Below are 26,930 nucleotides of genomic sequence, written 5' to 3' on the forward strand. Positions count from 1 at the left end.
CCCCCACATATGTGCAAATAAGTAAAGATGTGGGAAAAAAAGGAGAATTTAAAAAGATATTATCTTCAGGAAGCATTGACCTATGGAAAAGACCTAGGAAGCAGATTTCCGTGTGCCCTCTCACTGCTCCCCTTTAAAAGCTTCATTTACTTGTGTCTGTGAGTGAGGGCACATACAGGCCACCATTGTGTAATGGTCAAAGGACAGTTTCCAGGAGCTGCCTCTCTCTCTACCTCCTTAGAGGAACCCTGCTGGAACCCAGCACTGCTGGGGTGAGACAGGAGGTGGAAAGGGGAGAATCAACACAGGCCAGCTAACCTGGGCTCAGTTGGCCCTGCCTTAAGCAGTGTGGTGGAGCACTGGTCGGGAGCACTGACCTGGCCTCTTGGTTCCATCCCAATACCACAACAAACAAACAAACACTTCTGTACTGGACCTAGCATGTACCTGGGTGGGAAGCGCTGGTCTGTAATACTCAAACTAGGCCATTCTTGTCTACAAAGCAAACATGACATTTTTGTTTGAAAAGTTGTTTTAATGAACTTTAAAAATATACAGTAAGTTGAAACCATCAAACTTATTTATGAAATACAAGAAATAAAGAAATGCACCCGAACTTTCTGGAAACTGAAATAACAAATGTGCACTCCACGTCCTACCTGCCCCAGCCTTACTCCTGACCCTGTGGCAGCTGAGGAGATGTCAGGCCCTTGATTTGTGGGGCTTCAACTTGAAAGGACCAGAGATCAGGTAGAAGCCTGTTAGCTCCGCATCAGCACTGGGGTAGGGGTGGGGAACCAGGGTCCAACAGCTATTTGCACTTTAAAGTCTCCCCAAAACTTGCACTAAGGCTTACCTCACTAGGGATAGAGTTCAGAAATGTAAAGAATGACAGAAATACCCTTCAGTTTCAAAGGAACCAATATCTAAACCTAAAATGATCAAAAGTGACTTCTTTCTCTTAAAAAACGAAATCTAACCCCACATGTCTCTGTCAGTTTGAAAGGCGGTGCTAATAAACTTGACAATGAAAAATTAAGTCATTGCCTTCTTGTCTCCACAGCAATGGGAAGGACCCGTCTCGGTCTGTGGCCAGGTGACTAGACGGGGTCTGGGCTCTCCCTGGGAGACTGGGGATCCTGCAGGGTCTCGCTCACTGCTGGGCTGCTGCCACTCAGGTTGCCTAGGTGGCTGTTGATGACACCAAGTTCCTGGATCACCAGGCTCAGGTCCTCGTGGAGCCGAACTACAGCACTCTTCACCTCGCCTAGCAGAGTGCGGATGGCACGTGACTCAGAGTCCCTGGGCAAGCCTGCGCTTTCCTGAAATCTAGCCTGGGATGCCCCGGGGAAGTGCGCTCTAGTTAGGGTGGGAAATGCTACCCGGCAGGAGCTGGGGCTGTAACTTGATTTCTTCATGGCTGAATCGGAGTTATCTGGAAGATCGGGGTATTCCTCATCATCTGAAGATGCTGTGCCTGTGGGAGCAAAGGGGTGACGAACTCTGACTGCCTCATTTTTGTATGTGAAGGGGTCAGAAGGCGACTGTGACTGGGGCAGAGTCCAGAAGGAAGAGCTGGTCAAAACCGGGGTAAAGCAACGGGCTGACTTCTCTGGATGGGCTGAGTCAGGAGGCGATAAAGACAGAGTAGAAAAGGAAGATGCGACCTCTGAGACGGCGGAGACTAAAATAGAATGGAGAGAGATGTACATAACATACACACAAGAGTCATGGCTACAACTGCTGTGTAAATACCTATCTGGAAGCTCTCAAGCCAGCTCGAATTTTAAGAGTTAAAAATTCATAAACCTGAAAACCCAAAGCAGGAAACCGAGACAAATTTAGAGAAGTGTTATATGCCAATAATGCCACGGAAATGAACCTAAAATAGAATGATCAATATTCATCTTGACTCCAAACCCTGCCCAGCATATTTTTACACTACTGTAGACCCTGTCCGTGAGAGGAAGGTGTTAAATCTCCCACACCCCCTGCCAGCGTTTTCTATAGGCATCTGAAGCAGAAAAGCTGAGAAAGCCTTGACGGCGGAGGTCTTTCATCCTTTTCTCCATACAGATATTATTGTAACAAACTGGACTCCAGTGACTCCAGTGAGTTTCATGAATCTTTTCCTCTCTGTGGTCAGATACAATAAAGACTAAGTCCAACCTGGCTCCAGCACAGAGCGCGGTAGCTCACCGTTACCACTCTTCTTACCAAGGACCTGTGAGCAGCACGAGAAACCACTCGCAGTCTGTTTCATAAAAATTAAAGGCTTGGGGCCGGAGAGATGGCTCAGTGGGTAAGAGCACTGACTACTCTTCCAAAGGTCATGAGTTCTAATCCCAGCAACCACATGGTGGCTCACAACCATCCATAATGAGATCTGATGTCCTCTTCTGGAGTGTCTGAAGACAGCTACAGCGAGCAAGTGGGGCCAGAGCAAGAAGAAAAAGTGTCTGAAGACAGCTACAATGTACTTACATGTAATTAATAAATCTTTAAAAAAAAAAAAAAAAAAGAGCACTGACTGCTCTTCCAGAGGTTCTGAGTTAAATTCTCAGTAATCACATGGTGGCTCACAATCATCTGTAATGGGATCTGATTCCCTTTTCTGGTGTGTCTGAAGACAGTGACAGTGTACTAACATACATAAAATAAATAAAATCTTTAAAAAAAAAAAAAAGAAAACTTGATTCATTTAAAAAAAATTAAAGGCTTGAGAACAACTTAATTTTCTTTCAGACAAAAACCATATCAAATGTCTTCTCCCATCTACCTCACTCTGGTTTCCCAGAGTGTCCTGCATGTGTCCCTTAAGACAGCAGATGCTGGAGCTGGAGAGATAGCAGTGTGTTCCTTAAGACAGCAGATGCTGGGGCCAGAGAGATGGTTCAGTGGCTACGAGCACTTGTGGCCTTGCAGAGACCCAGGTTTGGTTCCTGTCACCCACACGGCAGCTCACAGCCACCAATGACTTTGGTTCCAGTGCATCTGATGACATCTTCTGACCTCCATGGGCACCAGGCACATATGTACACACATGTTGGCTAAGCACCTACACCAATAAAATATATCCTTTTAAAAAAAAAAAAAAAAAAAAGAGCAGGTAAAAACATGGTTTTTCGGCCATGTGAGATTGCTCACTGAGCATTATACCTCCCATTAGATTAACTATGTCCATTAGTACATTTAAAATGATGAGAAATCTATAGTTTTTTTTTTTTCTTTTACTGGGTCTCATGTACAGAAGGTTGGCCTCAAACTCACTAGGGAGCAGAGGATGACCTTGAACCCCTGATCCTCTTGCCTCTGTTTCTCAAGTGCTGGCGTTACAGGCGTGTCACGACACTAGGTTTATGTTGTACCTGAGAATTGAACCCAGGGCTTTGTGCATGCTAGCCAAGCACTCTCCCCATTGGGTACATCCCCAGCTCTCAAGCATCTTACCCAAGTGTTTCCCAAACTTTTTTGGACACAGGACCTTTTATTTTTTCCCTCTTGGAATACGTACTTGGATTTATTTTTAGATATGTGGTACAAATTGGTGAAATCTAACCCTCAGGTGTCTGCGATTCACTCTGAACTTGCTACTTTAAAGATTTACTCGGCCAGGCGCACAGCGGGGAAGCTGACGCCTGCCACTCAGCACTGGGGGAGTTCGGGGGAGGGCTTGCTTTGTTGGTAGATTTCACTACATATTCATGTCTCTTCTGAACTAAACTAGAACTCATAAAAAACGACCAGGGCAGGTGGCCACTCTCTATTTTTTGCTTCTAAGCTCTTCAAGGCCCATCTCCAGTTCTCAGGGAAAGTTCCAATCACAAAACTTGTTTTTGGATGCCAAGAGTATTCTCAGCTAGTGAGGCCACAGGGACCGGGAAGCAGGGACTGCGCATGCTTGAGGCCAGCAGCGCTCATGGGAGAATCTGGGTCAGGCTATTGCCTTGCTAGTGGGCATGTGGGTGACGAAGACCTCGCTGCTGCAGCACCGAACCCATGTGCTCACGTGCTTTGTGCTGGATCGAAGCTGTCATCTGCCACATCCTTCACCTCTTGGGCTGAATCTCTGTTCTCCAGCGTCCCTGTCCCCTTCTGTCTTGTTTGGCTGTCATTTGGGGATAGTGCAATCACCAGCAGGCCCACAGCAAGGCGGCCCAAGAGGCAAAACACTGGAATATTCATGTCTGAAAGCGCTCTGTTCTACCTTCAGGCTTAGTGACAGTTTGTGTAAAGAATTCTAGACAGAAAATCTTTTCCTGTGGACTTAAAAAAAACACAAAACAAAAAACTCTGTCTCTGTGTGTGTGTATGTGTGACTATGTGTGTAAGTCAGAGGGCAATCTAGGGCATTGGTTCTCATTTTCCACCTTGTTAGAGGCAGGTCTTTTGTTCACAGCCCTGTACAGCAGACCAGCTGGCCTGTGAGATTCTGGGGATTCTCTTCCCATCTCTACCTCGGAGCACAGGGATTACAGAGCTCACTGCCATGCATGGTTTATGTGAGTTCTGTGGATCCAAACTCAGGTCTCCACAAGAGCATGGCCACTGGCCGAGCACTAACTCTGGAAGGCCATCTTCCATGTGTCTTGTTTGATCTTCCACTGTCTTCCTATTTCTAGTGAATGATAAGTCATAAGCATTCTGTTCTTTTTAAACAAGATTTATGTTCATTTTATGTGTATGAGTGCTTGCGTGTGTGTCTGTGAGGTCAGAAGAAATCACTGATCCCCTGGAACTGGAATCGCAGAAGGTTGTGAGCCACCATGTGGGTGCTGGGAACTGAACCCAGGTCCTCTGGAAGAGCAGCTGGTACTCCTGACTTCTGGGCTGCCTCTCCAGACCTGCTGTTCTAATTCTTATTCATGGCATAGAGCCTGCTGCATCTCTGAGGTATTAGTAAATTTCCTCTTCGTCCCCAGTACGCTGGAATCCTCAATGCTGCGCACTGAAGCAGGGCAGTTTTCATCGACTGAGGTCAAGCGAAAGTGAGTTTTAATCAGGCAACTCATTTCCTTCCAGATTCAAATGTTTTCTCAAGGCTTCCATCAGTGAGCTTCTGGCCCCTAGGGTCGCTGCTCTCTCTCTCTCTCTCTCTCTCCCTCCCTCCCTCTCTCTTTCTCTCTCTCTCTCTCTGAACCTCTGGTTTGTATGTTAGAGCAGCTGGATTATCTTCCAGCTCCTTGCTTTCTGCTATGCCCAGCGTGTGTGCACACACTCATGTGTGAAGTGCAGGCACATCCACTGCAGTCGTGTGGAGGTCAGAGGACACTCTTGGCTGTGAGACTCCTCCTTCCACCGTGATACAGGGCTTCTTGTTGACCTCTGTGTTCAGGCTAGCTGGTGTGTGAGCTTGCCAGGATTATCCTTCTCTATCTTCCAATACAGATACAGCAGAATCACAGATGTGAGCTGCCACATCCCTGTTCTGGAATCTAAACTCCACGTCTCAAGCTTGAGCCACACTTTAGCTACTGAACCATCTTTCCAGACCTCTTTTTTCTTTTTAACTTTTTATTGGTTGTATATTTCACATCATGCACCCCAATCCCACGTATCTCCCCCTCCCCTTATCCCTGCCCTCCACCCTTGCAACCGCCCCTCAACAGGAAAAAGAAATCTCACTGTGGAAGCTGTGGTGTCACAGTGTGCCCCACAGTATACCTTTTGTCTACCCTTCCTTGTTTGCAAATGTCCATTGCAATGACTCATTGGTCTGGCACAAGGTCTCTGGCTTCTGCTGCAGTGAGCAACTTCCTGGTCTCCTGAGTACTGTAGCTGGCTAGGGCAGGGCCGGCTCTTCCACTAAGCCCAGGCGAGGGGTGAGGCCAGTTCTGTACATTTCTCAGCTATCAACAAGTTACTGGGCAGCAGCTCAGGCCAGGACCCACCATGGTCCCAGGTGGCATCATCAGCTGCTCACATCGGGCTGCTCCTCACTTCCTCAGGTCTCCAGCTCTGCCTCTTCATTGTGCCCACATCCTTCTCCTTTCCTTTCTCTTTCATTTACTTGCTCCTCTTAGTGGTGCTCAGGGTCTCTGAGTGGCTGGGTTGTCTGGAGAGCGCTGTGCTCCATTGGTGCATTACCGTGCTAGCCAGGGTCATCTTGGGCATGGTCTGCCTCCCACCACCCCCCAGCCTACACAGCATCAGACTGGGCGTCTTCTCAGGCTAGCTCCCTGTCTAGACCCCATGGCAGCACACTGATGGTCATCTCAGGCTCCCTCTTTGCAGGAAATGGTAAAGTACTAATCATTCAGATGTTCTCAGGTCAGAACACTGAGCCGAGACATAGCTTCTCTCCTCTCTGCCACCTACTGATGTGACACATCATGTGACATAGCAGCCACACCTGCAAGGCTTCTAGGGCTTGGTTCAGCCCTCTTTTTCAAATATTTTTAGTGTGTGTACATGTGTGTGGAGGTCAGAAGACCTTTGTGGAGTCAGCTCTCTCCTTCCACCTTTAGGTCAGCTTATTCCAGAAGTGTCTTTCCTGCCAGTCCCTTCTTGTTTCTCTCTCTCTGTGTTTCTCTCTCTCTGTGTTTCTCTCTCTCCTCTCTCTCTCTCTCTCTCTCTCTCTCTCTCTCTCTCTCTCTCTCTCTCTCTGTTTCTCTCTCTCTCTCTCTGTCTGTCTCTCTTTGCTCTGCTTCTCTGAAGTTTTGTTAGCCTGAGTGTCCAATCCTTCTGATGAATTTCTTGTTTCTGCAGGATTTTATAGAGGTTTTTTTTGTTCTCAGAAATTCTCAAAACTGCTTGTTCTTGTTTCAGAGACACATTGTAACATTATATATATGTGTGTGTGTGTGTGTGTGTGTGTGTGTGTGTGTGTGTGTGTATACATATATGTATGTATTTATCTTTGGGGGATTTTTTAATCTTCTTTTGTTTTTGGTGTTTTGAGACAGGATTTCTCTGTGTAGTCCTGGCTGGCCTCGAACTCACAGAGGCCTGCCTGCCTCTGCCTTCCCAGTGCTGGGATTAAAGGCATGTGTCACCACCGCCTAGCTCTTTGGGGGGCGGGTCTTAAAGAAACATTTTTAAAGTGTTTTCTTTTCCCTTCTCAGTGAAATTTTCCCCATTGTGTTTCTACAGTGTTCCACGTGAGAGGTCTTTCCAGGACCCCATTCCATGTCTGCTTATGGTTAAAATCAGGGTGAAAGCTGCAGAAGCTTTGGAAATGAGGACCCAGGGAAGTATTGCTTAGGCAGGGTATTGATGCCAGCAAGGCAGCTTTCTTTGGAGGCAGTTATCTCCCCTTGCAGTCTTCCCACCTGTTTTGAGGAGAGGGAGGGTCTGGCTACCAGTATTCTTGCAGCCATTGGGGGAGGGGTGCCAGCATTGGGCTGGCTCTGCTCCTTCATCCCTACAGTTGCTCTGGTTACAGTCCACACAACCCGACAACCTGACTGACTGCCTCTTAGAGAAACCCACCAACTACCCATTCCAGATTGAACTCTGGGCATTGCAGGGGTGGGTGCTATTCAAGACAACTGACTGCCTCAAGATGAAGTCCAAGCGTAGAACTCATTTTTACTTTATTCTTTTATTTTATTATGATGGTGATGCGGTGGTTCTTTTTGGGTATGTATGTACAGTTTCTCTAAGTAACCCAGCTATCCTGAAACTCACTATGTACATCAGAGTGGTCTCACGCTCTGACCCACCTGCCTCTCCAGTTCCCTTTAGCACTTGCCATGGCTTACCCGTGGCTGGTCTTCACCTGCCTCTGCCTCCTTAGCACTTGCCATGGCTTACCAGTGGCTTGTCTCTACAGGCTCATGTGTTGGAAGTATGCTTCCCACTGTGCCCACAAGAGGTGGTAGGTCATTTAAGGGGTGGCCTAGCAGGAGATAATCAGGTCACTGGGGATACTGCCCATGGGAAGGATTCCTAATTTCTTACAGAACTGAGGTTAGTTCCTGTGAAAATGTAATAAAGAGCAAGCCTGACCACCCAACCCCTTCTCTGGCTTCTTATCACGTGCTTTTTGATCTTACATGATTCTATTCCTGATACTGCCAAGAAATTCAAAACTCTGAGCTAAGTAACCCCCTTTTTTTTTTTTGGACAAAGTATCCAGCCTCAAGTATCATGTTATAACAACAGAACACTGACACATCATTTGATGTGGAGTAGGCTTTAGAACCTCATTTTAAATATGATGCAAAGAATTCAGTGCTAGACGTCCTTCCCAGATCACAAAGTTAAAGAGGCAGGGGTGAGACTCAGTATCAAGTATCTTTGATGTCACATGACGTCATAGACTGTGAGCTTAATCAGGACATTCCACTCCCCCACTGCTCCACTGGGCTGGAACTAGTTCTACTCTATTACAGAATTATATTCAATTATGGGTATAAAATTAAGAAAAAATAATCAAGACAGTGAAGGGGCACGGCATCTATAGGAGTGGTTGACAGATATGTTAATCTTTATCCAAAGGAGATGATAGAAGAAAAAAAAAGAAACCCTATTTCATGAGTTGAAAATTCTCTTACTGTGGCGGGAGTTAGCAGTGGGGTCAGTCCCTGGATGTCAGAGGGAAGTGGGCCGTGGCTGTCATGGTTGGAGGCTCAAAGGTCCTCACAGCTCATGCTCTGAATGGTCACTCCTTAGGTAGTGGTGATATTTTGAAGGCTGGGAACCTTTCGGAGGTGGGGCCTCACTGGCAGCAGCAGGCCACTAGGCTAAGGTCCTGGGGATGTGTCATCCCTGCCTGCTTCCTGTCTCACTACTGCCCTGGCCTGCAGGACATGAGCATCCTCCACAGGACTCCACTGTTCTGTGCCTTCCTCACTACCACGGCTGAATCCTTGGAAACCATGAGCCAAAATAAATCTCTTTTCCTCCTGAGATGTTCCTGGCAGGTCCTGTGGCCATGGCAACACAACAGTCACCAAGCCAAGGACTTTCTAGTATTAATTAAATGAATTACTAATATAAATCCCACATGAGCCGTGCATTCCAGGGGAAATGGCGGGCTTCCTGACATTCAGGGAGCATGTGACTCCCTGGGAAGGAAGTCATGCATCCAATGCCAGAAAGACATGTTCTTGATGAAATTTGGAGATTCTGGGACCTGGAACATATCTACTGGAGTATAAGAAACTCCTTCAGAAGCAGTATTCGGCAACAAGAGCGTAAGGCTAGTGGCGCGGATGACTACAAGGAGGCAGAGTCTTCTGGACACAGCTCTGCACATGTGAGTGCACAGCGGCTGGGCAGCATGGACCAGACCTGAGCAAGCTAAGTCAGACCAAATGCAGGGTGGAGACAGGCTAGGGGTGGGGCAGAAAGGCCTAAGAAAGCCAAGGAGCTAATGGCAACTCCTCCCTGCTGGGAGAGGGAGGGTAGAGTTCCAGGAGTGCTACACAACACATCCAAGAATATTTGGGCAGCACGACTGGCCTTGATGGGGGTGGGTAGGGAAGAACACATAATTGGGTGGGGAAGAAAGGGGGCTAAGGGTGGATACGGGGGGGGGGGAGAATTTGAGCTGCTCTGTTTAGGAAGAAGGCCCTCAGAGAAACACTCTAAGAGCCACAAGGAAAAACAAATACAGGAATCAACCATTAAAGAGGAGCTATTCCCACACAAGGTCACATGTATGTGCACACATGTAAAGCCACTAAAACCCCACAGTGGTTCTTAACTGTGGGTCTGGACCCCTTCAAGGTCACATAACAGATATCCTGCACACCAGATATTTACATTATGATTCATAACAACAGGGAAATTAGAGTTACGAAGTAATGAATTAATTTTATGGTTGAGGGTCAACACAACATGCGGAACTGTATTAAAGAGTCGCAGCATTCGGAAGGTTGAGAACCATGTCCCAGTACTTTGTGTTCCTGTCAGCAACACCCAGGGCCTTGTCTGAGTGTGGTTCTTGGGCCTTCCCTGGACCTAGTGAACCAGAGGCTGGGCAGGGCTGAGGAAGCTGAGTTTCCCCAGGTTCCAGGTGGTTCTGAAGTAGGAACCAGCACATCCTCCTCTGGCCACTGTGGCTTTTGTGCCACCACTGAGTGACAGCCAGTGCTGGGCTCCAGCTCTGCTCTGCAGGCTCAGCGCCTATGAAAAGCCACTCAGCGCTAATTGCTGCACACCAATTCCCTTTTGTTTCCAAACACTCTGCAGCTGCATTGCACCCTTCAATCTGCTCCTGGGGCTCCTCTGCTGCCCCTTCTCTGGCTCCCCACAGAAGTGACGTGGGCATCCTGTTAGCATCCATTCTCTGTGTGCAGCAAAGATTGCAATAAGATACAGTGAGTGGCTGTGTTTTCAAAGCTGGTCGGGTGATACACACAGGCCAGTTGTCAGCTGCTCCAAGACAGCACTGACGAATGAATTCATTCCAAATGCTGATGTGTTATCTTTAACCGTTTATACTGTAAATGCAGAAGACCTGCTAATTAAGAGACAATAGCTTTCAATTTAAATGGTGTTTAGAACTATGTTGCAAAGATGAAAAAACATACCTTTCCAGGAACAAAATGTTGCATGAGCGTACATGTGTTTATCTGGAGCAGCAGACCCTGAATGCCCAGATTCCTTTCTCATTCCTGAATCTCTTTCAGTGTACCCAATATGGTATACAATGACTTCCCAGTGAACAACACATACAAGCTAAAGTACTGTCTTCCCTCCACCCTTAAGAAATGTAATATTTTAGCTGGGCAGTGGTGGTGCACTCCTTTAATCCCAGCACTTGGGAGGCAGAGGCAGGTGGATTTCTGAGTTTGAGGCCAGCCTGGTCTACAGAGTGAGTTCCAGGACAGCCAGGGCTATACAGAGAAAACCTGTCTCGAAAAACCAAAAACAAGCAAAAAACAAAAACAAAAACAAAAGAAATGCAACATTTTACATAAATGTTTGCAAAGATAAATCATGGATTTATCTATGATCTTAAAAACAGAAGCAACTAAAATGTCCACTGACTTGTCAATGGGTCAGTAAGTAGCCTGTTACATGCATAATGGAATACCATCTGATCACAAAGAAGGATGCACTGACACATGCTACAACTCTCAAAGTATGCTGAGAGAATGTAGCTGATGGGGCCTCATAAGGGATGATGGTGTGTCTGTGAAACATCCAGAAAAGGCAGCATACAGCCATAGAGAGGTTTGGTAAGGGCAGAAAAGGGAGAGATTGGAAAGAACCTGCTCACCAGCACAGGGCTTTCTGAGGCAAGGAAATTGTTCTGGAATGTGGGCAGCTGTACAGCTATGGGAAGATATAAAATGCACTGACGTACATGCTTACATGTGTCGTGCATGCATTAGTGCATGTGTGCATGTGAACTCAGTTGTTCTGTTTCATTTTCTGAGTCAGGCTCTCTCACTGCACCTGGAGCTCACCAATCAGCCTCGGCTGGCAGGTCAGGGAGCCCCGGAGATCCTCCTGTCTCTGCTGCCCCCGTGCTGAGATTAGAGCTGAAGGAGGCCACACTTGGCTTTTTACACAGGTGCTTGGGATTTGAACTCAGGCCCTTACGCTTGTGCGGCAGGCAGGTGTTCTTACCCACTGAACCATCTCCCCAGCCCCACACTTTCTCAGTTTTTTAAAGGGAATGTTTTGTTTTGTTTTTTCTGGCTCTGAAGGCTTTTACAGTTCACAGTCTGCTGTGCCTACTTGGTTATCTCACCAGCAGAGGTGAGTCAGCAAAGAACTGCACAGAACTAACTGTTGACCAAAGACAGACACAGTCTGAGGTCAGGGCACACCCACTGCTGTCCCGCATCAGTGCAGGCTGCTCACCTCTAAAAGCCTATGCAGCCAGCAGTTGTGACTTGAGAGCAGGGGGTGAACACGTCATTCCCCATCTGTTTAGGGTGATAAGGAAACATAATGACAGAAAACAGTAAGCAGTCTGAGCTACAGAGAGGAAGAAAATCAAGCCGAGGGGAGGCAATGGGCTGCCCTAGGGGTCCCTCTTCAGCACCAAGGGTCAGAAGGTGCTGACACTCAGGAGAGTCCTGAGGTGTGCAGGTGACATCTCCACCTACACAAGATCGCCAAGACAGACATGCGCAAGTGCTTTTGAATTTGCTCAATTGCTTCACTCTAAAGAGTTAATGATGTCAGACCAAGACCCTTCATATAAACACATCCGAAAGTCAGAAGAGCTTCCTCATTCTCCGTCACCCCCAGTGTAGTCTTTGGAGAGGAGATGTCCACCCAGGCTCATTTCCTGAATTCCTCAATGGCTGTGACCATCAGCCACCTGGAACACATGAGTATTCAGAACTGCCCTGCTCTCAAGTCTGGGTCTCCAAATTGCTTTGCTTCTGGCTCCAACCCGACCTTCCCATCAGTCCTCAGCATTCTCAGGAGCCCTGCTGAGGCTGCAGGACCAGCGACCCCTCTGTGTTTCCCCCAGTATCCACTGTCTCCTTTCTCCTCAGATTCCCAATGACCTGCCATTCCCATGCTCCACCCCTGTGCTTTCTGCCTCATCTGCTAACTTGCATTCCTTTGCTATAAGGAGCAATGTAAGACACTGTGCTCTCCAGAGCTGTGTGGCCTGGGTTTCAGTTACTGTCCTTTACTGCCACAGCAGCACAAAAGCTCCTGAAGCCTGTCTGTAAGGCCATTGGGCTGCATGCCAGGCACTTTCTTCCCCAGCACAGGCTGTGGCCAGAGGCGGCCTTCTGCTGGCCTCATCCTAACCCTGTGAGAATGAATTCTCCATCTCTCTCATCCTGCACCCAGGCTGCAGTTCCTAAAGAACAGAGCTCTGTGAAGCAGAGGCCATGGGTGTCTGCTCCTGCAGGACCAGTGTTTCCTCGGCTTCTTCATGTCTCTAAGTGTTCCAAACCCTCCACTGGGCTCTGCAGGAGTCCTCAGTTGCTTTATTGCTGCTCTGACCAACTCAAGAGAGGAAGGGTTTACTTTGGGCCACAGTTCAGCGGCACATCGAGGTGCCGGCATGACGCCAGGAGCGCAGGGCAGCTGAGCACATTGGGTACCTTCAGGAAGCAGAGTGTTGGTCGGATGCTGGGGCTCTGCTCCTTTCAATCCAGGCTCCAAGCCCATGAAATGCTGTTGCCCACCGCAGGGTGGGTCTTTCCACTTCAATTACCCCGATCTATAAAGTCCCTCATAGTTCAGGGGTCTGTCTCCTGGGTGACTCTAGATCCTGTCAAGTTGCCAGTCAAAGTTGCCACCACAGCCCCCGCCCCCATTGCCTCCCCACTCATGGCGAGAAGGAACTGAGGCTGGGACTTAGGAAGCAGGCCATATAGAGGCTCACAGCTTCAAAACAGCAAGCAGCCCCAGGGAAAACAGCCTCTCCCTGCACAAAGGCACTTCCCTTTCTTTTTGGGTTCTGGACCCAGGTCCAACTTCCCAGGGACATGCCTCACTGGAACCCCTGGCTACCTCCCTAAACCTCTTTCTCTGCAGTCTTTAGTCACTCCACACTAAATCTCTGTGAATTCTAGTCTGAATTAGGATTACTAAGTGGTTAGGTGCTAAGCTGTCTAAGCTTAGGTTCTTGGTAACAGTATGTATGGGTGCCTAACTGCTGAGCCATCTCTCTAGCCCTCAAGTTCAAACTGTTTAACTGCCCCTTAGGCTCCTGTCCCCTGGCCTAATGCACCAGTGCCCCCTTCTATGTTTCTGTGAACCTGCACCCTTTCTGCCATCTAAGCTGCTTTTTAGCTGACTTATGAAACACTAACACCTGCGGTGTACAGGGTGCTGTGCTGGGAGCTGGAGGCACAGCCATACCCAGGGCAGGCAGGGATCCTACTTACATTCTGGCTGGGGAGGAATGCACCCAATGAGACTATATGTAGCTGTTGTTTAGAAAGAGTGACAGAAGGTGTTATGGAAGACAGAGGGGAGATCATGAGCAGGAACATCTAAAACTCAAGGACACATGCTTGGGATGCTCTTGGAAGGATAGACAGGGGTGAATGGGTCAGGGGTGGGCAGGTGAATTGCAGTGAGAGGAAACTGCACCAGAGGATGGAACAAGAAGTATCTGGTAAGAGAACACAGGCTGCGCAGAGGCAGAAACCTGGCTGTTCAGGGCTTGGAAAGGCGATTTGTTCTTTTTGTGAAAAACTTGGTAATCAATCCACAGCTGAATGGCTGCTTCCTGGGGAACGAGCTGGAGCTTCCCAGACCTCTGTGCTCAGTTACAGCTCTGCACTGTTCCACAGTGGGAATGCCTTTTTCTGGGAGGAAGGTGTTGTGAGGGCTAGTTTTATGTCAAACCAAGCTAGAGTTATCGAAAGCAGGGACCCTCTATTGAATGGAGGCATTTTCTCAATTAGTGACTCCTAGGGGAGGACCCAGCCCATTGTGGGTGGTGCCATCCTTGGGCTGGTGGTCCTGGGTTCTATAAGGAAGCAGGCTGAGCAAGTCATGAAGAGCAAAGCCATTAGGAAACACTCCTTTATTGTTCCTACATCATCTCCTGCCTCTGGGTTCCTGCCCTGACTTCCCACAGTGATGGACAGTGACCTGGAAGTGTAAGATGAGATAAGCCCTTTTATTCACAAGTTGCTTTGGTCATGGTGTTCCATTACAATGACAGAAACCCCAACTATGACAGGTGTGTATTGTCTGAAAGGCATGAGAAGGACGTCAACAGAGAGGTGCTGAGGGTGAGGAGTGGGCTCAGGGTGTGCAGTTCTAAACACATGTGCATCTGAGTATCAAGTTCCCTAGAGAGGGCTTGGCTTCTGTGAACTCCATGTAGCAGAGCCATCATTATCTGTCCCACAGACAAGGCACTAACATGCAGAGGGGCCAAGTGTCTCCCTCAGTTACTGTGAGAGGCAGGGAACTGGAATCATAAACCCAGACGGTCTGGCTTTGGAGCCCGTGCTGCCACGGGAGTGCTCTCAGCCTATTCGGAGCCCTCTTTAGGTTTCCTGGTGAGGTTTAAGGTGTTTGGTGTAGTCTCCAGTCTCCCCAGCACTGAGAAGTCTGTCGTCATTCTTTATCAAATTCAGTGTCTCTTCTACTGGGGCTCTCTGCGCTGTTGAGACGGCTCATTGGGTAGGGCACCTGCTGCCAAGCCCAATGAGCTGAGTCCTATCCCTGGGGCCCACACAGGGCAAAAAAGAGAAATAATTTCTGCAGTTTGTCCTCTGACCTCCATAATTGAGCTGTGGCACATGCACACATACACATATACACACATACACATCCATGACAGACAGACAGACAGACAGACAGATAGATAGAGATAGATGGAATAACTTGAAAGTAGTAACCAACACAAACATAATTTAGTGCTAACTTAGTAACAGAGATGTTTTAACAATTTGCAGTAAGTGTAAAATTTATCAACGTCACATAAATATATTATCTATCTCTCCATCTATCATCTACCTACCCATCTCTCTCTTCTATTAACAAAATTGGAAAGAGAAATTAAGGTCCAAATGAATTTTTAAAGAAATCAAATATAGGTTATAACTAAGAGTCAGGGAAGAAACAGAGCAGGCAGATTAAGTACCACTGTGGGCCTGGAGGGCAGATCAACTCTGCCGCTATTCAGCCGGTCATCCTGACTGACAGCCAGGGCCTCCCACCCAGGCCTGCACTCCAACAGCTGTAAAAGTTTCACACTATAAAATCAATAAAATCAATGCTCCTGTTCCTTCAAATTCGTGCACTATGGTATCTTGCTTTCTGATGCATCTTGAATGGCTCTGCTTTGGGCTATTTTACATGCTTTATATTTCCAATGTAGAGTGACATAAGATCCAACTTGCCAACTTCTAAGACGCCTTCTACCCACAAAAGGCTTCTGGGCTGCACTGAGCCAGCAGAGTAACGCACAGAGAAGCAGCATCTTGACCAAGTGTTGCTAACTGCACCAGGTAGAGTGCCTGCCCTTTTGCTCAGGCCCCTCAGTTGCTCTGAGAAACAGTGCATAGTTCTCAGGGCAGGGACTGCTTCACTTTTCCCGAGACATGGTCTCAGGTACCCCAGGATAGTCTCTACTTAGTAGCTGAGGAAGATCTTGAACTTCTGGTCTGTTCGTACTTCCCAAGAGCTGGGATTATAGATGTGTGCCTCCACGCCTGGTTTATGCAGGGTTCAGGATGGAACCCAGGGTTTCCTACATCCTACCAACTGGGTCACATCCCAGCCCTCAATGCAAGATGTTTTCAAGTGCTACTAATGTAAATGATACTGTTCCTTCACTTTTTGTTATTTTTAAAAATACTGAGTGTGTATGTATGTGTATGTGTGTGTGTGTGTGTGTGTGTGTGTGTGTGTGTACCCAAAGAGGCCAGCAGATGGTATGGGTGCCTTGGAGCTAGAGTCACAGGTAGGTGGGAGCTATCCAATGTGAGTTCTGGAAAGGAAATTTGGCACTCTGCAAGGGCAGTGCAGGCTTTTAACTGTAAAGCCATCTCTCCGAGCTCTTTAATTCTAACTTCTAACTGTCCATAGTTGGTGAACAGTAATACAGTTTCCATTTTGTCTGGAGATAGACTCCTGCTCTGTTGCCCAGGTAGGCCCTGAGCGGCACCTGGTTGTCATTCATTTTGTATGGTGACCTTATGTTGTTTTGGGTGTGTGCGTGAATTTTCTACATAAAGAATCATGTTGTCATTGGACAAAGGTAATGCTCTCTTTCCTTTCTGGTATTCACGCCCTGTATCTCCTATGGCCCATTTGCCACATCAGGCCCTCTCACACCCGGATGAATACGAGTGGTGCAGGAGCGCACTTGCCTTCCTTCTGAAGCAGGCAGGACAGCACTGGCTCTTTCATCATGAATTATGTCTGCAACCAAATTTTTAAATACGCTCCTTATCAGCTTTGAGGGACGTTCCTTTTTATTCCTAATTTGCTTACATTTTTTATAATCATAATTGAATGTAGAATTGTATCAATTTTCTACACGAATCAAGATAATTATATCATTTTAAATCTTATTCTATTAATGTGGTGGATTGCAGAGATTCATTTTCAAACGTCAAGCCAATACGACAGCTCTGGAAAGAATCCCCCTGGGTCACGGCACACTGGCACTTTTCAGGCTTGGTAGACTCGATTTGCTAACATCTTATGAATTTCTGCATCTGATGTCAACCTATGTTGTTCTCTAATTTTTCTTGCATTATTTGTGGACCTAGGTAGTAGATTAGCCATCTTCATGAAACCATGGGTGACGCCCTGCCAGTGTTCAGGAAGAGCAAGTGGGAGACTGATGTTCTGCCTTCCTTAGAGTATACCGGGAAAACTACATGGGACTGAGGCACTGTTTCTAGGATGTTTCTGGTAGTATACTCAGGTATATATGTTTGTGTCTATATGCATTTCCCTAATATGTATCTATGTGTGTATACATTATATATACACATATATAATATATATGCCTTTAACATATATATGCATATATTTTAACACATACCTTTCACATGAAAACACACACACACACACACACGCACACACACACATGAACTCAGGCACATGAATCTTCATTTTCTATGACCTTTGACAAATACAAAGAACATCTCAGGTCAGTTTCAGTCATTTACCAGTTTATCCATTTCAACTAAGGAGCCACACACATTGAAAATATAATATCCTATTATAATCCTTTGAAGTTGGTATTTATAGGACCTGTAGCTATTCCCTATCTCTCCTCCCCGCAACCCACTTCCCATGGCTGGGAATTAAATCTGGGGCTCAAGCAGGCTAAGCAAGTGCTCTACCACTGAGCTACACCCCCACTCCCTGTTACTGTCTTTATTTTTATTATCAGCCACTGTTGAAATATTTCCTCATTTAACCTTCAGTTTCTTCTTTGTCTTATAGATAGCATTTAAGAGTTCTTCTGAGAATTTTATTATCATTTTCTCACTTAATCTCATTGTATCTGGAGAACATACACTTCAAAGTTTAGGTTTTTAGAAGTTGTTGCTAGTTTTATATTTGTGTGTGTGAGGGTACGCATAAGCCTGGGTGCCCATGTGTGTGTGTGTTTACAAGGAGACCAGAGGCTGATGTGGGGCGTCTTTATCGTTCCTCACTTGAGTTTTTGAGCCAGGACATTTTGCTGAACTTAGAGTTTTCCAACTCAATAATCTAACTAGGCATTTTGTCCAGGGCAAACCTATCTCATCTCTCTAGTCTGGGGCTGTAATGCCCAGTTCTGTGTGGCTGCTGGAGAAAAACTCAGGTCCTCCGCTTCCCACAGCAAACACTGCTGTTCTGGTTGTTATCCCAGTTCCACTATTTTGTTCCATTTGTTTGATTTTTGTCTGTCTGTCCTTCTTTCCTTCCTTCCTCTCTTCTTTCTCTCTTTCTTCTCTTCTTTTCTTTCTTTCTTTCTTCCTTTCTCTTTAAAAAGGTTTATTTATTTATTATGTATAGAGTGTTCTGCCTGCATGTATGCCTGCAGGTCAGAAGAGGACATCGGATCCCCACTACAGATGGTTGTGAGCCACCATGTGGTTGCTGGAAATTGAATTCAGGACCTCTTGAAGATCAGTCAGTATTCTTAACCTCTTGAGCCATCTCTCCAGTCCCCTTCTTTCTTTTATATTAAATATAGTTTTAGTATTCAAAATTAATTTTCTTTCTTTCTTTCTCTTTCTTTGTAGTGCTGGAGATAGACCCTGGGGCATCCTCAGCAAGTGCTCTACTCTGGGCTAGATCCTAATCTTTGATTTCATAAGACAAGGTCTTGCTGTATTCCCCAGGCTGCCCTTTGAGCTCTTGGTCCTTTGGCCTCGGCCTCTGCCGGGTTACAGGTTTGTACCACCTCCCCCCACCCCAGATCCACACTTTCCCCTTTCTTTTTAGGAGACTTACTATTCTAAACAATGTGTCTGAGTGTGCCTGTGTGTGTGTGTGTACACATGGGTGCAGGCACTCATGGAGGCCAGAGGAAAGTCAAATCTCCTGGAGTTAAGACTCCCAGCAGCTGGGAGCCACCTGAGATGGACGCTGGAACCAAGTTCAGATCCCTGCTGAGCCACCTTGCTAGCTCATGCCCTCTTTTTTCAAAGTGTGATTAAATACATGTTTACCTTTCCATGAGTTAAGGTTAATATTGTAGTATTTTGTATAAAATGTGGACTTCATTAAATGGTACAATCTCATGAACTCGATGTTCTTTATGTTGTAATGTTACATTATTTCTATATGTGTTTTAAACACAAAAATACAGATTTATATTTTTGCATGTATATTTTCTACATGTGCTTTTTCTTTTTTTCTTTTTAAAGATTTATTTATTTTATTTATGAGTACACTGTAGCTGTCTTCAGACACACCAGAAGAGAGCATCAGATCCCATTACAGATGGTTGTGAGCCACCATGCAGTTGCTGGGAATTGAACTCAGGACCTCTGGAAGGACAGTCAGTGCTCTTAACCACTGAGCCATCTCTCTAGCCCTACATGCGCTTTTTTCTCTTTTTTCTTGTTTTATTTTTTTTGTTAACATATATAAGAAATAAATGTAATAAACCAAATACATGGACAAAAAAATACTAGAATCATATGATCATCTCAATGGAAGCAAAAAAAGAAGAAAAAGTCTTTGATAAGATTCAACATACCTTCTTAATAAAAGCCCTAGAACAAGTAGGACTGTAGGAAACATATTCCAACATAATAAAGGTTATGTATGACAAGCCTATGGCCAATATCATCATAAATGAATAAAACCATTAATAAGCCCCATTAAAGTCTGGAATGGGAGAGGACTGCCCACTATCTCTACTGCTCATCCATAACGTGATTGAAGCATTAGCTGGAGCAATAATGCAAGAGAAGGGATACAAATGGGAAAATATTAAGACAAATGATTTTCAATTGAAGATTATCTTATACCCAATGTTCCTAAAAATTGACTAGAAAAATTGTAAAAATTATCAATAATTTCAGCAAAGTGTTATGATACATAATGGACTTAGTCCTAGATACGTATTAATTCTATGCATTCTGCTCATTTTAAGTGCTAAATGTAACTGTCTAAGACCACAACTTTTATACATCTGTTTCTATTAAGTCGATTCTGTTCAATATTAGAATGGCTACTCCAGCTTGTTTCTTGGCACTATTTGCTTGGAAAATTGTTTTCCAACCTTTTATTCTGAGATAGTGTCTGTCTTTGTCACTGAGATGTGTTTCCTGTATGCAGCAAGATGCTGGGTCCTGTTTACATAACCAGTCTGTTAGTCTATGTCTTTTTATTGGGGAATTAAGTCCACTGATGTTAAGAGATATTAAGGAAAAGTGACTGTTGCTTCCTGTTATTTTTGTTGTTAGAGGTGGAATTATGTTTGTGTGGCTATCTTCTTTCAGGTTTGTTGAAAGATTACTTTCGTGCTTTTTCTAGGGTGTAGTTTCCCTCCTTATGTCAGTGTTTTCCATCTATTATCCTCTGTAGGGCTGGATTTGTGGGAAGATATTGTGTAAATTTGGTTTTGTCATGGAATATCTTGGTTTCTCTGTCTGTGGTAATTGAGAGTTTTGCTGGGTATTAGCAGCCTGGGCTGGCATTTGTGTTCTCTTAGGGTCTGTATGACATCTGCCCAGGATCTTCTAGCTTTCATAGTCTCTGGTGAGAAGTCAGGTGTAATTCTGATAGGTCTGCCTTTATATGTTACTTGACCTTTTTCCCTTACTGCTTTTAATATTCTTTCTTTGTTTAGTGTATTTGGTGTTTTGACCATTTTGTGACAGGAGGAATTTTTCTGGTCCAATCTATTTGGAGTTCTGTAGGCTTCTTGTATGTTCATGGGTTTCTCTTTCTTTAGGGTAGGGAAATTTTCTTCTATAATTTTGTTGAAGATATTCACTGGCCCTTTAAGTTGGGAATCTTTACTCTCTTCTATACCTATTATCCTTAGGTTTGTTCTCATTGTGTCCTGGATTTCCTGGGTGTTTTTGGTTAGGATCTTTTTGCTTTTTTGTATCAATGTTTTCTATGGTGTCTTCTGCTGCTGAGATTCTCTCTTCTATCTCTTGTATTCTGTTGGTAATGGTTACATTTATGACTCCTGATCTCTTTTCTAGGTTTTCTAATTCCAGGGCTGACTCCCTTTGTGATTTCTTTATTGTTTATTGGATGGTCACCTGCTGGGCCATCTTGCCAACCCTAAGACTCAGTTTTACCACCTTTAGTTTAGTCAATACCAAAAATGTTTAAATAGAGTAATCTTTGAAATCTCTTTTTCAAAGAGATTCTTCTGTTATTTGCTGCCCTTGACACCAAGGTCAATTCATTTAACCCCTGTACACTGCTTCCACCGTTTTTATTAATACGTAGTTTTATATGCTGGCTGCCAATATTTTTGTTTATATGCATTTTTAATTTGTGTTCGAAGCAATTTAAAAGACATGTTAAAATCTTTGAATTTATATGTGTTGGTAAGCATTATCTTACAGAATCACCAACAAAACCACCACTTTGTTTTTGAAAAATTCATGCACAAACAATTTTTTTTTAACCAATTAAGTTTGAAAAAGAAAGCATAATTGAACAACGGAAGATCTAACAGATGGCAGTCAACAGCCGGGCTTGATCCTCTATCACATGGTCTAAATCCATACCGCAGCCCATTTTGTTCTGTTTTGTTTTACACAAGGGCTCATTGCACAGCCCTGCTTACCTTGAACTCAATCCCCTTGCTTGGTTCCAGAGTGCTGGGATAACAGGTATGTTCTGCTAAGCCCTACTCCTTGATGTTTATATAAAGACAGAGAAAGGACATGGTCCCTTGCCCCATTGGTGCAAATAATATAGAGCCTTAAAAATGTATATACAGCTGTATACACATGTGCCAGTACACATAAAAAGCCCCATGTCTTTTGCACACAGTCCCTTCATGAGTTACCTACATGTCTAACTGGAAGCCTCAGTTAATGCCAGTAACATCTAATTTGGTTTACACAGAAATTTTTTTAGAACTGAGGGTAATATACTCGATCAAGTACTTGTTTCAATTATCTGCAACTCATTTGATGAAAGAGACACAGCCCACCTAAGAGGTCCTTCAGTGTTGCGTGTGATCTAATAGAATTGACAAAGAGAGAGAGGAGACAAGACAAGGACAGAGGCAAGAGGCCACAGACTGCCTCTGCAGAGCATTCTCACCTGCTTCACTGGCTTGTTTGGGGGTACACTCACCCCGCACAGCTAAAGGCTTGACGTACACGTCTTCCATCCGGCAGATGCTGGGCCATGCAGGTGTCTGGAGGTCCTTACTGCTCTCGCTCAGTGGGCTAAGGGTTTTGAATGCAGGTGAGACGTAGAGTGTTTCCACAGAGGACTGGTTGTGGAACATGGACTCAGACTTGGACGTCCTCAAGCCCAGGCTGATGAACTCATCTTTACCTGATGGCCAAAATGCTTGTAAAGGCGTCAGCATTTCAAAGCTTTTTGCAGCTGTCTGCTTTTCCTGAGGAGTCTGTGGGGGACATTCTGCAACAGTATCTGCAATGGCTTTCTCCAGTCTCTTGCCTAAGCTCTTATTTGTCTGCATCGATGGGCTTTTTTCTGGGGGAGTAGACACAGCTTCTGTAAAATAGCAAGTAGCCCCAAATTAAAACCGAAACATTCCATTTAAAATCCATTTTAATAAATAGGATCTTTCCTATTTAGCCTTCTGCTTTCCTGCTAGGCTGGTATGTTCTATTTCAAGTACCCTCGAGCTATAACTGATGCCTTAGTCATTTGGTGGCTGCCTTCTCTCTCCTCTCAGTGGTACTAAAACACAAGGCACAGAAAATTTCAAATAATTTCCCTTTCAGTATTTCTCCCTTCACCCCACTGATCTGCCTCTGAGCCACTGTATTTTTAGTACCTTCAAACCTTCATCCTGTATAAGATAAACTAGATACAATATGCATCACACTATCCCTATGAAACCCCATGTCTCCCCCAGGAGGCACATCTGAAGCACGTCATGGGGCAGCATCCTTTTAGTGAGTCTTTTGTCTGTGTGAGGACAGCAGACACTCCCAGAGCTGCACTGATGGTTCCTACAATGTAAACTTTCTGTCCATTCTGTCAGTAGAGAGTAAGGCACAGCAGCACCGTGGGAGCCTGGGACAGACTGGGCATCATGAACAGAAGGGGCTGAAGGAACCAAAACCACAGGTGAACCTAGGTGGCGACCACTGCCTGACCCCACACATCCTGGGCCTGGACTGAAGTTCTAGATAGGACCAGATCCCAACCTACTGTGTGAGGGACTGTGGAGAGTCTCATCCTAACTTGAATATGCAAAGGAAGAAAAACAGACTGGTGAAATTAGAACCATAACATAGTGAGAGGGGGATGTGTATTCTCTGGCACTTCCTCCTGGGAGAAAGGCACTGACTGTGAGTTCACCGTTAGGTGACTCTATATGTCACAATGTACAGCATGTAATACGTCAGAATGAACACATTGGCCCTCAGAACTTTTGGAGGCTGGAGAAAAGCTTGTTATTTACTCAGAATTAGAAAATTCAAGAAACTTCTATTAGTTGCTTCATTGCCATTGTGCAGCTAGTCACGGTTCATGTGTGGTCACTCAGCAAAGACGCCGGAGAACACTGAGGCCACACCGAAGCAAAGCTAAATGCTGGAGGCTATTGTTTATGTTTTCACCCCTCCCCCCCAAACAAGTCTGCTGACCTATCTGCACATGTGGGTGGGAGGTACATGGGCAGGAAATACATCTGGATGTACACTTGCCCTTGGTTGGATGTAGGTGGGAGGCACACAGGCAGGAAGTGTGTCAGGATATATGCTTGCCCCTGAGTGGACCTGATGAGAAATACGGTGGCCTTGTGGTAGTTTTGCCTTTGAGACTGGGTTTCTCTGTGCAGCCCTGGCTGCCCGGAACTCACTCTGTAGACCAGGCTGGCCTCAAACTCAGAGATCTGCCTGCTTCTACCTCCCAAGTGCTGTGATTAAAGGAGTGTGCCACCACCGCCCTGCAGTTTTGCCTTTTTAAGCCCCTGCAAAACATGACTTGTGGCCATTTCCTGGGAACCCTGGGATGGACCTGGCCAGAGTCCATCCTCCTGGCCAGTATTTAATCCAAGCTTGCTTCAAATTTGGCTTTAAATTGGGGTAGTGGCCTTATTCTCAACCAGTGGCATTAATAAAACCCAGACCCAAGACCAAGCAATGGAGGAGGAAAGGGTTAAGACTTCTCCCTTTAAGGCAAAAAGTTTCCAGTTAATGTCCTTGATCATCAATACTTTCTGTTTGAACAAAGACATTTTTCTGAGGAAGCACATTTCAAATTCATCAGATGCTCTGGGTAAGATCAGTGATGAGAGTCTGACAGATCCTAGTTATCACTCTGGGAAGGACCTGCACGTTAATCTCATCCCTAGCAAACAAGACCAAACCTTCACTATTATGGATACTGGAACTGGGATGGCCGAGGCAACTTGATCAATAACCTGGCACTATTGCCAGCAAGGCACCAAAGCTGCCATGGAAGCTCTGCAGGCTGGAGCAGATGTCCCGGAGGGCTGGCCGGTTTGGGGTTACCTTTCACTCTGCCTGTTCTGTTGCTGAGAACATGGCTGGGTGATGATGGGCTGTGCATCTGGGAGTCCTCGGCAGGGGCATCCTCCACTGTGAAGGCTGACACGGTGGACCAACAGGTCATGGAACAAAGGTTGCCTTACATGCAAAAGAAAACCAAGCCAGAGTATCTGGAGGAAAGGAGAATAGAGGAGGTTGTGAAGAAACATTCCCAGTTTATTGGCTGTCCCGTTATTCTCTTTGTGGAGAAGAAACGAGAGAAGGAAGTCAGTGATAATGAGGCTGAAGAAAAGGAGATAAAGAGGAAGAGAAAGAAAAAAGAAGAAATAGAAAATATCTGGTTCCAATGAGACAGGAGAAAAGGATCAGAAGAAGACGATTAAAGAAAAGTACACTGATCAAGAACTAAGGAAAACAAAGCCTGTTTGAACCAGACATTCTAACAGAGAACATGGTGAGTTCTGCAAGAGCCTACGCAATGGTTGGGAAGAACTTGTTGTGGTAAAGCATTGTCTGTTGAAGGACAACTGGAATTCCCAGCCCTTCTCTTGTCCCAAGACACACTCCCTGTCATCTGTGTGAAAAGAGAAAGAAAAAGACCATCAAGTCATACGTACACAGTTCTCCTCACAGGTAGCTGTGAGGAGTTAGTCCCTGAGTATCTGAATTTCATTAGAACAGTGATGGGTTCTGAAGATCTCCCTCTAAATATTGCCCATGAAATGTTGCAGCAAAGCAAAAATTTTAAAGTTATCAGAAAGAATTTGGTCCAGAAATGCTTAGAACTATTCACTGAACTGGCAGAAGGTAAAGAGAACTACAAAAGGCTTTATGGGCAGTTCTCAAAATTGTAAAGCTTGGAATTAAGGAAGATTCAAAATCGAAGAAGCCGTCAGAGCTGTCATGATGTTGCACATCTGCTTCTGGGGAAGCGGTGCTTTCTCTCAAGGACTGCTGCACCAGAACGAAGGAAAACCAGAAGCCCATCCATTTCACCACAGCTGCGACCAAGGACCAAGTAGCTAACTTGGCTTTCACGGAACATCTCTGACACCATGGTTTAGAAGTGATCCATGTGACCATTGATGAGTAGAGTGTACACAGCTGAAGGCAAGGGCAAGATCATAGTGTCAGTTACCAAAGGAGGGCTGGAACTTGCAGAAAGATTAAGAAGAGAAAATGAAAAGAGAAAGAGAAAAAGACCAAGTTTGAAGAACCTCTGCCAAATTATGAAAGACATCTTGGAGGGGAAAGTTGAAAGGGTCAAAGCGATTGGTGGCATCTCCAAGTCGTATTATCACAGTACATGTGGGTGGATGGCAAACATGAGAGAATCGAGAAAGCCCAAACCCTCAAAGAGAATTCAATGCTGGGTAACACGGCAGCATGGAAATGACCGGACTGCTCCATTATTGAAACCTAAGGTACAGGCTTACAGAATGGCGGGTTTGTGAAGGATCAGATCATCTTGCTGTATGAGCTGGACTCCTGACTTCTGGCTTCACTCTAGAAGATCCCTAGACACAAGTGAACAGGATCTGCAGGGTGATCAAGCTAGGTCTGGGAACTGATGCAGATGATCTCACTTTGGATGATACCAGTGCTGCTGTAGCTGAAGACAAGCTCGCCCTCGGAGGAGCCGAGGACACATCGAGCACCGGAGAAGTAGACTAAGAGTCAGCAGAAGAACCATATGCTCAATGCTTACTTCATCCTCTCTGATGATACATTTTCAAGGATTTTTGTTTATTTTTGTTAACATTTTGTTAGCATCTGTGTGGCATGAAAATTAAGGGGAGATAAACTTTCCTTCTGCTTCTATCCTGTGAGACTGCAGGCTTGTTCCAACAGGCTGGTACAAAGTTTGTTTTAAGATGTAACATAACCTGTTGTTATCTTTGTGATCTGAACTATTTAAGCTGTCTTAGTAGAGCAAATCGCCCGTCACTGAAGTGTTCAGAGACAGAGCTTCACATTTAAAAGGGAAACAAACTGTTAAGACACCTTTAGTGTCAACTTCGAGAATCCATTTTTTTTAAAGTTTTCATACTCTGAAGTTAATTCTGTATGTACTAGTCTTAGAAGAATACAAGCTGAAACAACTTAACAGGAATTTCCTACAAGACTTGTTTTGCAAAGTAAAGTACCAAGAACAAAATCCTAAGCTTCCCTAGGTCTTGTAACTCAGCAATGCTCAGCAAATATAGTGTCCAGTCACATTCTTCTTTAAAAGGTAAATATATATTGTATATTAATATGTAATATGTGATATATTATTGTTATATAATCTGTATTATATATAATCTTTATATGGATATATGTATGTGTTTATATATCTATCTATCTATAGATGTAGATATAGATATAGATATATAGAGAGATTTATATTGCTTTCCATTACTTTTTGGGGGTTTGAGACAATGTCTGACTCTGTAGTTGAGG

General features: G+C 45.1%; 1 protein-coding gene, 1 non-coding gene and 1 pseudogene across 5 annotated transcripts in view; 1 reads left to right on the forward strand and 2 right to left on the reverse strand.

The window, feature by feature from the left end:
* Positions 1-520: 520 nt before the first annotated feature.
* The window catches only part of Enthd1 (ENTH domain containing 1), a 108,956-nt gene continuing 82,546 nt past the window's right edge, over positions 521-26,930 (reverse strand). Inside the window, exons 6-7 of one of the 4 annotated variants that reach the window (XM_031349812.1) lie at positions 22,129-22,518; positions 521-1,477 (exon numbers count right to left, since the gene is read on the reverse strand). In XM_031349812.1, the coding sequence (XP_031205672.1) occupies positions 1,101-1,477; positions 22,129-22,518 (767 nt within the window). In that variant the 3' untranslated portion in view covers positions 521-1,100. Of the gene's footprint in view, positions 1,685-22,095; positions 22,519-26,930 lie in introns of all 4 variants that reach the window. The other 3 variants (XM_031349796.1, XM_031349806.1, XM_031349788.1) reach the window with 3 other exon arrangements.
* On the reverse strand, positions 6,237-6,374 carry LOC116082791. Its single transcript, XR_004115437.1, has one exon. It is a non-coding gene; the product is annotated as a small nucleolar RNA SNORA17 (small nucleolar RNA).
* Positions 22,907-26,239, forward strand: LOC116082359 (annotated as a pseudogene).

Source organism: Mastomys coucha, unplaced genomic scaffold (genome assembly GCF_008632895.1).
Source record: "Mastomys coucha isolate ucsf_1 unplaced genomic scaffold, UCSF_Mcou_1 pScaffold11, whole genome shotgun sequence".
Classification (NCBI taxonomy): domain Eukaryota; kingdom Metazoa; phylum Chordata; class Mammalia; order Rodentia; family Muridae; genus Mastomys; species Mastomys coucha.